General features: G+C 41.6%; 1 protein-coding gene across 1 annotated transcript in view; it reads right to left on the bottom strand.

Annotated features, from left to right (window-relative positions):
• Nucleotides 1–7672: 7672 nt before the first annotated feature.
• Nucleotides 7673–12846, bottom strand: part of LOC124788456 (transcription initiation factor TFIID subunit 9-like) — a 33724-nt gene continuing 28550 nt past the window's right edge. The window contains exon 2 of the mRNA XM_047255727.1: nt 7673–7883. Within this exon, the coding sequence (XP_047111683.1) occupies nt 7673–7883 (211 nt within the window). The remainder of the gene's footprint in view (nt 7884–12846) is intronic.

Here is a 12846-nt window from a genome sequence, read left to right as displayed (position 1 = left end):
TTCCGCTCACGCCCCAACATCGTGCAGCCCGCCTCCAGTGGTGTCGCGACAGGCGTGAATGGAGGGACGAATGGAGACGTGTCGTCTTCAGCGATGAGAGTCGCTTCTGCCTTGGTGCCAATGATAATCGTATGCGTGTTTGGTGCCGTGCAGGTGAGCGCCACAATCAGGACTGCATACGACCGAGGCACACAGGGCCAACACCCGGCATCATGGTGTGGGGAGCGATCTCCTACACTGGCCGTACACCACTGGTGATCGTCGAGGGGACACTGAATAGTGCACGGTACATCCAAACCGTCATCGAACCCATCGTTCTACCATTCCTAGACCGGCAAGGGAACTTGCTGTTCCAACAGTACAATGCACGTCCGCATGTATCCCGTGCCACCCAACGTGCTCTAGAAGGTGTAAGTCAACTACCCTGGCCAGCAAGATCTCCGGATCTGTCCCCCATTGCGCATGTTTGGGACTGGATGAAGCGTCGTCTCACGCGGTCTGCACGTCCAGCACGAACGCTGGTCCAACTGAGGCGCCAGGTGGAAATGGCATGGCAAGCCGTTCCACAGGACTACATCCAGCATCTCTACGATCGTCTCCATGGGAGAATAGCAGCCTGCATTGCTGCGAAAGGTGGATATACACTGTACTAGTGCCGACATTGTGCATGCTCTGTTGCCTGTGTCTATGTGCCTGTGGTTCTGTCAGTGTGATCATGTGATGTATCTGACCCCAGGAATGTGTCAATAAAGTTTCCCCTTCCTGGGACAATGAATTCACGGTGTTCTTATTTCAATTTCCAGGAGTGTATTTTCAGTCATCAACAGTCCAGTGTCGGTGTTGACGGGCCTAGGCGAGGCGCAAAGCTTTGTGTCGTGCAGTGATCAAGTGTACTCAAGTGGGCCTTCGTCTTCGAAAATCCATATCGATGATGTTTTGCTCAATGGTTCGCACGCTGACACTTTTTGATGGCACAGCATAGAAATCTGCAGCAATTTGCAGAAGGGTTGCACTTTTGTCACCTTGAAAGATTCTCTTCAGTCTTCCTTGGTCCCGTTCTTGCACGATGTTTTTCCAGCCGCCGCGATGTCGGAGATTTGATATTTTACCGGGTTCCTGATATTCACGGTATACTCATGAAATGGTCGTGCGGGAAAATCCTCACCTCATTGCTGCCTCGGAGATTACTCGTGCGCAGACTATAACACCACGTTCAAACTCACTTAAATCTTGATAACGTGCCATTGTAGCGGCTGTAACCAGACACACGTTGTCTTATACAGGCGTTGCCGACTGCAGCGCCATATTCTGTCTGTTTACATATCTCTGTACCTGAATGCGCATGCCTATGCCAGTTTCTTCGGCGCTTCAGTGTAGTTTAGCCTACACTCTTTCTATCTGATGAAAAAGGCCGCCTCAGTTGTATGACAAATATTTACGATGTAACTAGTTTTCCACTACTTCGGTATACATATTGATTTCATAATTTAGTTTTTTTTGTATAGTTATGACTGCCGATCTCCTTTCCACGCCAACTCTTTATTAAGCTCCACTACAGAGCAGCGGGGCCAGCCTGCTGTGTCAGTGTTTAAGGTGTTCGCAGAGGCTACCAACCGCAGTCCTTTTGTCGGCACCCTCCCTCCATCGGAAAATGAGTAACGAGGCACCTAAGCACTCAATTCTCTGGACGCTGGCACCAACCATATACAAAATCTAGACCATTTACTTTTAGTTTTCTTTATAACGGGTATGCATCCAATAATCGGATATCCAAAGGTGCGCACAAGTTGGGCTTCACACGATTTAAAGGAAGGACATTTCATTTGAATCGTTGGCACAGTTTGAAGCCAATGGAGAAACATTTCTGTCACCGACCACTGCAGGTAACGAAATCTGGGGAGACATAACCCGCAATCACCAAATAGAAAATTCGAGGCAGCTCCCTCTGTTGCAAAGTCACGTAAGCAGCATTTTACGAGAATCATGGTGTGATTCTCATGGGTGAATTGCTGAAAGCGTCAGTCATTAATCCAAATATATGCGTGAAGACCCTGAACAAACTCAAGAACCGTTCCCGAAGTGTTCAGTCTGCCAAGAATCGGAAAGAAATCTTACTCCAACGCGACACTGTATGGCCGAAAACATAATTATAAATTTGGTTTGATATCATTGCGAAACCCACCCTATAGTCCAGACGTGGCGGCCTCGGACTTTCACCTGTCTGAGCCAGTTAAGAATTTTGTACCTGTGACAAGCTTTGAAGATGATGAAAACGTAATTCCCGCAGTGGAAACATGGACAAGAGATTTCACCAAACTGAATTACATAAAACAGCAATGCAACTGCGATTCTGCGTGGCATGGACTTGGGACGGGATTGGTAGATTTCCGGAGGAATGTTTCACCAGATGTGTGCGCACAGGTCTGGACTATAGGGTGGGTTTCGCAATTGTATCAAACCAAATTACGGGCAGTTAGTTTGTGAGCGTGGAGCTAGAGCATCAAACAACGTCCCAGTTTTTTTACTTCGGGAGATCAGTGGTAATCTGAAGCACAAGACACCATAGAGAGTTCACTTTCACGGACACAAAGAAAACTGTAGCCCTATTTTGGCTTCGTTTGCATCTGCATTGAGAGAATTGATCATCACGATAAAATAAGAGAAATCAGGGCTTGCACAGAAAAATTTAAGCTTCCGTTATTGCCGCACGCCGTTCGTGAGTGGAACGATAGAGAGACAGCTTGAAGGTGGTTCATTGAACCCTCTACCAGGCACTTTATTGTGAATAGCAGAGTAACTACGTAGACGTAGACGTACATGATTACTCTGCACTTCACACTTAAGTGCTTGGCAGAGGGTTAATAAAACCACACTGTCCTTTCGCAACCGTTCTTCTGTCGAATAGTACGTAAAAAAATGAACACTACAATTTCCCTCTCCTTTCCTGTAATGATTGTAACCCAAACTCTCTTATCATATCAACGATACTCTTTCGCCTGTTTAACGGTAATCGAAAACGAGCTGCATTTTTTTGGATTTCTTTATGTTAAGCGTAGACTCTATCTTCTAACGATCCCACACCGTGCAGCAATAAGCCAGAAGAAGGTGGATAAACGTCTTGTAGGCAGTCTCCTTAATATATACATCTCCTAGGTGTTTCGCCAGAAAAAAAATCTGTTTCGTTTTTCTCACAACATTTTCTGTTGGATAGTTAATACTGAAGTTTTTCTTAATTAGGATTCCAGGGTGTGATGTACCTAGAACCTTTTCTGTTACTAATTGTGTAACAACCCTTAAGGGACTTCCATCTTTAGAGTTCACAAGTTAGCCTTCGTGGGGCCCTGTTCTGAGTTCGACATTGCTTCCACTTACAGGTGTGATACTCCTGTTTCTTTTCCTGGTTGCCTCTCTTGACCAACTCTTGTTTTTTGACCCCAAGGGTAGGGCTTTTTATATTTCGAGGCCCGAGGAAATCTTTCTTTTTTGTCCTCAATTCAGACCTTCAAAGATGCTGCCTTGCCAAATACGGTATTAGATCACCAAATGCTAAGGGAAGAAAACCCTGAAGCAAAATTCAGCGCATCCCGCTGCCTTGCAGCATGGGAGCTACAAAGGCTACGAGATGTCAAAACTCCAAAACAAAGCCTGGTGGGGAAGATTGGGCTCCTAAGCTCTGGTAATAGCAGGACAGCAGGCATTAGGTATTAAATCACCAAATGCTAAGGGAAGAAAACCCTGAAGCAAAATTCAGCGCATCCCGCTGCCTTGCAGCATGGGAGCTACAAAGGCTACGAGATGTCAAAATGCCAAAACAAAGCCTGGTGGGGAATATTGGGCTCCTAAGCTCTGGTAATAGCAGGACAGCAGGCAACCTAGTGTTAGGAAAATCTCGAAAACAAACCTGCTGACAACCAGCCCAGCGACGTACTGGAGCTGTATTTTCACACCTCAAAAACCAGTACTGTGTGTCGGAGAGAACGGGCAACAAATATGACGACCAAGGCTAGTAACAGTTCTAAGACACTGAAAATAAAAATATTCTGAGAAATGGAACATGGAACATAAAATTCTTTAATAAGGAAAATCAAGAATTTACAGAAGAAAGTCATGAAATCAATACAGTATCCAACAGACAAAAAAGAGAGGCAAAGGGGACAAGGAATATGACCATTACCTGTTCATTTAGAACAGAACTAGTGAGACAGGAGCTGGAATAAGAGTGGAGGATACTTATACACAATAAATACCGACATGTTATTGAGGCGTGTCAGTACATCTCTGGGAGGTGTTACTAAAATCGAAACTGGCTCATCAGAAATTAAATATTATCTCCCTGTACAGCCTGGAGGATTGTAAACCCAGATAAGAAAGAGAAGCTTTCTATGAGCAGTTACAGAAAGTTATCAGTCTTATAACATCAAACGAATTTGCAGTCTTACCGGGGGATTTTAATCCCCGTATTGGAAACAGTTATATCCCTGGAGCTAAACAACGATTTAGTGAAGACTGTCTAATAATAATGATGTCATTACGATCAAATAATGCTTAAGCAAAGAACTGAGAAAAAATAATACATTCTATGCTTATTCGAGGCTTGCTACCACTGGATAATAGGTCCGCCACTGTTTACTGAAAAACAATGGATAATTTTATTATTTCGTCCGTCTCAGTTGGATAAATTTGAATTTCAGTTGTAGTGGTTACCAGTTTAGGGCTGAAAACCCCATTTTCAGACCACACAGCTTGGTATTAACTGTAATTATAGAATATTGTGCTGTGTAATGCAAATCACAGAAATGAAAACATACATATATATCCAATTTCCTGAATACCTTCTATGATGACAAAGAGCAGTATAAATACTCTTTTCAGGACACAAAGGTCATAAATCTGTAACACATTATATTGTTACAAAAAAGGAGCATCAGTCTTCAGACAGTGCTACATGTTAAGATCTTAAACTCTGCCAACATAGGGAGTGATTACAGCCTTCTCATAGCAGACATGAGATTGCGTGTAGGAAGAAGCGAGACTTCTAGAAAACCAACCATAAAAGAAGAAAAATTTCATATAGTTTCATTATAGAAGGAATCTACAAAAATTTTATACCAGACGTGATGAGCAGGGAACGTAAAACAGATCTCCATTAATGTAGGAGATTAGGTTGCTTTGGTGGGAGAAAATCAAACAAAGGATTGAACCGGAATTCTTTTATGAAGATTTACAACAATACTGTCATTGGTTGCAGAAACAAGGTTGTAGAATGATACGACGGCAGAAGCAAAATAAAATGAAATTTAGAAAGTGAACGACCTAAATGAGTGATCATGGGTTAAATATTTAACAGAGTTGAATAAAGGTAAGAAATCTCCAGAAAACGAAGAGAGATCAGATATCAGTATAAACGTATATAATAATGTAACTGTTTCACACGCTAAGATAGAGGAAGCTGTAAGTTGTAGTGGGTTTTGGCCCTGTTTAACACTAGAACCGCCGGTACTGGTACTATACTTAGAACCGCCGATGTGGTCAAAGTGACCACTTCGTTTGTAAGTACATGCTGTGCTGTTTAATGTAAATATTAATGACCTCGATAACAATGTATCACTTTAATTACGTTTAATAACAGTATCATTGTATTTTACAACAACAGTGGGAACACAATATCACTAATATTAAAGAACATAGTTCACAATATTTATCTGCAACCATACTAATTGTATTGCAGTAGCTTTAAAATTAATAGAAATTAATCTTACTGGAGAAACTAAGTACCCATGAATATGTTAAGAGAGAGACCAGTCATAAAATACGACCATGTATAGTACCTAATCCTACTTACAAGCATTACAAACTACTGTCTTTATAACTTTATATGTACACGGCCCACAAACATATCTGTTGCATTTACTGCACACTTCATTTGTCTTGTTTCTGCATGTCCTCGTTTATTTTCGCAGGAATTTCCACTTCTTCTCTTTCTTCATCACCATCGTCCTTTTTTCCTTTTCTTCCTTTTCTTTTCCATCCCAAAGCATCCTTTCCTGATTTCTGGTTTCCATATGGGCTCTACGTAATTCTTCCGCTTGATTTAGGATGAAATTCCTCCTATTTATTTTGATCCCTGTCACTAGCTTGAAAATGATCCATGCGTTGATGACTGCTAAATCAAGGATATTGGGAAATACGTGTACAGGCCATCGACGTGTACCAGAGCGGACAGAATATTTCCTCGTCATCTGCTCCAAGACATCTACAGCAAATTTTGTGCTATTGTTGAAGCTCACTGTTTCGGGAAGGTGTTTCGAATTATTTTGTATTTCAACATCTGTGTGCATGGTGTTATGAAGAAGAACATTTTTGTTCTTTTTCCCTTGGTAAACAGTCAGAGTACCACATTCCCTTTTCAAGAGAACAGGCATATAACGAGGAGTTTTCATTTTTTTATAGTGTTCGGAATTTCTTTTCTTGCACGGTTGATAGTGCCGACAAGACTAGTTTTCTCTTTTTCCAGTCTCTCCCCAAGTGTGACTGTAGTGAAAAAATTATCAGTAGTCACATTTCGCCCCTTATTGCGATATGGAGCTACCAACTTCATTACTACTTGTTCTGTAAGTTTCCCATTAGGTGCCCTCTGTTCGTTCATTCCTACATAAGGGAACCCATTACAAAGATATTTTGTTTCTACATCCCCTAGAAGCCAGAATTTGATTCCGAATTTATCAGGCTTATTCGGCATGTATTGCAAATACGGACACCTGGTTCTGCTGGGGAAAAGTTGTTCGTCTTCAGTGACATTTGATCCAGGTATGTAATTCAACGGACAGTTTTCGATAAAATGGTTCCAAGTAGTTGATATAAGTGCAAATTTGTCACTTTTCAAACGTTCCGACCGTGTATTTTTTTTTCATCAAAATGCAGATATTTCAAAATTTCTCGAAACCTGTTTCTGGTTATTGTGTCAGTGAAAAATGGGGCTCCCCACTTTTTCGACCACAACTCATCTACTTCAATACATCTTGCACCTAGTGCACCACGAACATATAGTAAAGCAACAAATGCATCTAATTCTTCTAAATGCAAACTCCAGGAATCATTTCCAAGAAGCCGTTGTGCCTCTGCTTCTGTGCATTTCTTTGTGTGTTTCAACATTGATTGATCAACTAAAAGGCGCCAGGTACTCGAAACATTATCATTTGAGACATGCCGCTTTGCGTGTGGAGTAGGTCCCCGTGTTTCTTTCAATATATTCTGTTGACTTATCCTACCTGGAGTAGTAACACCGAAGTCTGCTACAGTCCTCTCCGTGATCCCATCCTTCCAGAGGAGTTTTGAGCCAGGTTCTGGAAGTGAACCCTCACTTCGTTCTCCTCTTCTACGTCAATTCTGCATTGGTCCACTTACAGGAGGTGCAGTTCTTTTTTTACCCATGGTAGGTCCTTCTCTAGCATTGTTTATATTACTGCTTGGTCCTGGTTCAGCAGCTGCGTGAGGAAAGAGACAATTAGAACGCTACAACTCATTATAAAGATCACATACCAACAATAAAATAGCAGTACAGAAGTAGCAGTAGAAGTGTCAGCTCTGTTATAATAGTGATCATTATTCATAAAGTAACAATAATAATATTATAAGGGAATGCAAATTACCTTCATATTCAGTCTTGGAGCTGTCACTCCACATTAGCGACAGGTTGGTAATCTTCATCTGCAGAATCTTCCACAAGGTCCTCAACTTCAGAATCATTTTCAGCATCCGATTCATACAAAGGTGTGACAATTTCTTCATCTGAAAGTGACCGTGGCCGTGGTTTGTATTGCTGTGACATCTGAGCCATGTCTACTGCTCTGAGACCAGTACTCAAATAATCAGTCTTGTTTATGCTAAACCCAATAGCAAACAATAAATGACATATTGCATTGTTGAGTTTTTAAATTCAAACAATGCGAATGAACTTCAGTAACCAACATATTTAGTACATTGCTGACGAGTGCTAAGAATAAATCCGGGGAGTGACTCACAACAATCTTTAAATAGAATGAGATTTTTACTCTGCTGTGGAGTGTGCGCTGATATGAAACTTCCTGGCAGATTAAAACTGGGTGCTGGACCGAGACTCGAACTCAGGACCTTTGCCTTTCGCGGCCAAGTATTCTACCAACTGAGCTACCCAAGCACGTCTCACGCCCTCTCCTCACAGCTTCACTTCTGCCAGTACCTCGTCTCCTACCTTCCCCGCGAAAGGCAAAGGTCCCGAGTTCGAGTGTCGGTCCGGCACACAGTTTTAATCTGCCAGGTAATTTCAATCTTTAAATAATCTGTTTTCAAATATACATGTAATGTGGTGAAAGTGACCACTCGGCGGTTTTAAGTATAAGTGGTCATTCAAAGAAAACTAATAGATAAAATAAATATTGGACTATTTATATGATCTACATAAACATTTAGGAAACGTCATTAACTCATAACAGATAGATTAGAAATTGACCGAATAATAACATGTTAAAATATAAAAAGTGGTCAAATTGACCACTCGGTGGTCCTAGTGTTAAAGTTGTTGTGGTGGTGTGTATGTGTTATTGTAAAACGTATGAAAATGTAGCAGCAAGAATAACAGTATTATTTGAAAGAAAGAAATAATTTCTGATAATTCTTATTTATGTGCTGCTGATCCCATATAATGAATTATTTGGTCATACCTTGTCCTTAAAAAAAATATTGAAATGATGTTTCACTAATTCAGTAAGTGACATTTAAATCTATGCACCAAGTATTTAATATATCACTCCACAGCTTCTTCCCATAACAACACTGGCGTCGTAAATGTTTTTATTTCAAGTCTATGATAAATTAGTCTGAGAAAAAATTAATCTTACGCACCAGCCACAAAAAATTGTTTCATTTACGTTAAGTTTAAAATTGTTCTACTGAATGTTACTTACACTGTTACAATGGGAAAACAATAAATTCCTGTGGGTTCTTGTCCCCGGAGTTCAAATAATGTAATGTCGATCGAAAGAATTAATGTCTGATCATTTCTGCAGTTGGAAATTGCCGCTCCATACGATCACGTAATGGTGGCAGACAAAGTACAGTCTGTACTGCTACGAACACAAAACTTAAAACATTGATAGTCGGTTATGTAGTTATAAATAAAAGTCCGCACACTAGAATTCGATATAGTAAATTGTACATTATACTTTTCTTTTGATCACTTATGACTACCTTTTATAATATTTAAAAGAACAGACCTCAGCTTATCTTCGATCTCATCCACCTCATACGTCATAGGGGACAATACGAGAAGGAAAATTTTACAGAGAATAAAATGCAAATACATACTTTTAGTGGAATTATTTTTGTTATATAATTATTCTTTGTAGAAAACTGATTGTAAAAATGATAAAACATATTGTTGTTGGAAAGTAGTTGCAGTTCAGAATTCAATAATAAATTCCAACATAATAATAAGCCTTTTCTGGAAAAGTAGTCATCGCTTCATGAATCTGTAGCACTGTCGCATACACTGGTGACACAAAATATTGCCATTGACATTACAAACCTCGTTCAATATAGGATGTCTCCGGAGACAGATATGATTCCGACGAATTATTGACTTGTGGGGGATATCTACCGACTGAGTAATTCTCGAAGTAGATTAACAGTGTTATACCTGGCAATAAAATTCCAAACGAATGGGGAACTAGTATTATAGTTCTCACGCACAAAAAAGAGATAACACCCAGCCAACTGCAGAGGGATTAATCTACTGATTTTAGATGTAAAACTCATAACAAAGACAAAAGGAAATAAAATATTAAAAAAAACATTACAACCTGAGCCGTGCTCCGGCTCGCGTTGACAGGTTGGCGTCGTGTATTCGGATTGTGACCTCTCGTTTTCTTAGTGTGTTCACTGGCGCCACTATGTTTGCTCGCTTTGTCAGTCCGTGTATGGCAGCAGCGGCGTTTATCGATAGCGAGGACTGTGGTACTATCTTTGGCGCGACCTCTAGTATTTCCGGGGTCGTCGTGTGTCGGAGTTCGGTTGGGACGGAGGACCGGTTACGTTCGGAGGACCAGTGAGGTCCGCACAGCCGAGACAGCTGGGAATACATGCACTAGCCGAGGGAAGGATGTGGTCGCGAGAGTGCACGACCACGCCAGGGACCGGATTCAGCTGGTTAAAGTTGAAATGGGTCGTTAAATCCGAGTAGTGAAAGCTCCACCGCTGTGTGAGTGTCCGTCCGCCCAAGTGACCTCATGGTAACAAGCTGTTAGTTGGCGATTCATATTGGGGCTTTTACCTTGCCTGACTTGACCGAGAGCGACCGTTGGTTGGTCGTTCGGTCGGTCGTCTCAACGGGCGACGCGTATTTGGTCGTCCGACGGCTTCTGGGCTCTCTGTGTTTGTGTCGACTAGTAATTCGTCCTTGTTGCTCCATGGTGACTGGCTTTAGTATTGTCTGAGTTGATTGTGGAATTGTTTTCGCGGATACGTGTGTATCTAGTGTGGTTTTGAATGAGCAGTCATTTTAACGCTGGTTGCGTAGTGCATTCGTGGAGGCAACTTGTTGTGATTACCTCGGACTATTCTTGCGTTTGGACACGTTCTCTTTTATAATGTTTGTCGTTGTATGATGTCAAGAGTGCAGTCCGCCAATCTGCCTGGCATGGGTTATTCTATCATGTATTGGGCCTCGGACGTTAGGTAGATTTTGCTAGAGTGTTGGTCTTGCGTTTAACTGTGACTGGTTTGAGTTGCCATCCTGTTAAGTGAGTATAACACTGGGCTGCATGTCTCACCTTACTGACGTTTGAGGGGCTTTCCCAGGACGATCCTTGGAGCATTGTCTCTGGATCACTCCCTTCTTATTTGGTCTGATAGTGTCAGTTGTTTAAAAATAATATTTTGTTTAAATTATTCCTATTGATTTTGTCCTTCAGCTGACAAATGATTTTAATTCTTCTTAATAATGTCTTCAGCAGTCAAGGTAGCTTTTGTTACAGTCAATTTTTAATGATTGTTTTAAAAGTTATTTTGGCGTTGTCAACGAGTAGTTGTCTTCCTCACTTGTAATTTAGTCCTTCAGCCGCTTATTCTTCTGAAGTAATTTTGAATTCTTTCTTAATAAGGCTTTCAGCCATCAGTGTAGCTTGTGTTACAGTAAATTTTTTTTAAATGATTGTTTTAAAAAATTACTTCCTTAAATAAACTGTGTGTGTTTACTGTGCTACCAACGGCAACTGATTAGGTCCCATTCACACCTTTTCCTGCTCTTCCTAAGTCCCACGTTTCACAACCCTTGCAGAGGATCAGTGTGGTTTTTCATCCGGTAGGTCGCTCACAGATACAGTATGCTCTCTAAGACAAGTTGCTGAGAAATCCACCGAATACAGCAAACCAGCTTATCTCTGTATCACTGATTTACAGAAAGATTTCATAGGATTCTATTAAAAAATGTTTTCAACCTCCTCTACAACAGGAGGATTCCTTTCAACTTAATGAAAACAAATGTGGACATTTGACATTTGACAGCCGCTGGTCGAATATTTGGCAATGAAATTCGTCAAACAGCCGTTCAATTGAGATGGTATTTTATTTTTGCGACCACGTTCTTGGACTGCAGGTCTCTCAGTTTCAGTCAGATCTTCGAAGCCACAACTCTATCGCGGGGATAATTGTTTCCATGTTAATTGCCGGTCGGGGTGGCCGAGCGGTTCTAGGCGCTACAGTCTGGAACCGCGCGACCACTACGGTCGCAGGTTCGAATCCTGCATCGGGCATGGATGTGTGTGATGTCCTTAGGTTAGTTAGGTTTAAATAGTTCTAAGTTCTAGGGGACTGATGACCTCAGAAGTTAAGTCGCATAGTGCTCACAGCCATTTGTTTGAACCATGTTAATTAACTGTACAGCGGTTAATAGTGGTATTCGACAAGGGTACCCATTGAGACAGCTACGTTTTAATATAGTCATGGTCAAGGTGATAACGAAGATATTGGATGGTAGTGGTTATTGGACGAGGGACGAAGAAATAACGTATGGTTCTAACACTCAATATTTTAGAAATCAGGCATCGGGTTACACGTTTCCATTGATTCACGTTCCAATCGCGACAATCCCGTGTGCACCTTATTCGTAATTGACGACGTCTTTGGGCCTAAATGGGAACGGGCAGTGTCGTTTTCAGCCTAACCCCTGTACAACAATGTGATCTGAACGGTGTGCTGCGGAACTCTTTCAGTCTGTCGTCACAATTGCCACAGATCATCCCCTATTATGCTTAAAGAGCGGCCAGGGCTCGGAGCTCTTCTGTAATGAAGTGTGGACGTCTCTCCCGTTTCACGGTGGACACACAAACTGAGACGACGGTGTCACCCTCAGCCCGTGTGGTGGTTATGAAATCACGCAACATTTTCGTCCGACTGCAGCAAAGGCTGCGAGAAACTTTCACGTTCGCTATTAGGAGGATTGACAGTGGTGCTCCACGTACACGTCGCATTCTCGAACTTCAAAACGATGTTCTTCGTCAAGTAGAACAGTATCGGACGACGATCGCTTGAAACATTGACGGTGTCATGAGCTCCTGTAGAGGACAGAGGTCAGAGTTCGATGTCTGCGCAGTGTGCGTACCGTGGAGACGGAGATTCGAGAGTGATCTGATCTTCAAACTTATTTTATATCGAAATGATTCATTTCCGAACCGGTGTTCCTCATCAAAGCCTTATCTTCCATATCTTCTCTGCAACATCTAGAAGCCCGTATAAGGGATACTGAAACGTAATGTGTAATGTGACTGGCAGACACAATTAATGATTACTGGATTCTTTGTCGACAAATCTGTC

The sequence above is a fragment of the Schistocerca piceifrons genome, chromosome 3, assembly GCF_021461385.2.
Source record: "Schistocerca piceifrons isolate TAMUIC-IGC-003096 chromosome 3, iqSchPice1.1, whole genome shotgun sequence".
NCBI lineage: Eukaryota > Metazoa > Arthropoda > Insecta > Orthoptera > Acrididae > Schistocerca > Schistocerca piceifrons.
This window is presented reverse-complemented; position numbering and strand designations above follow the sequence as displayed.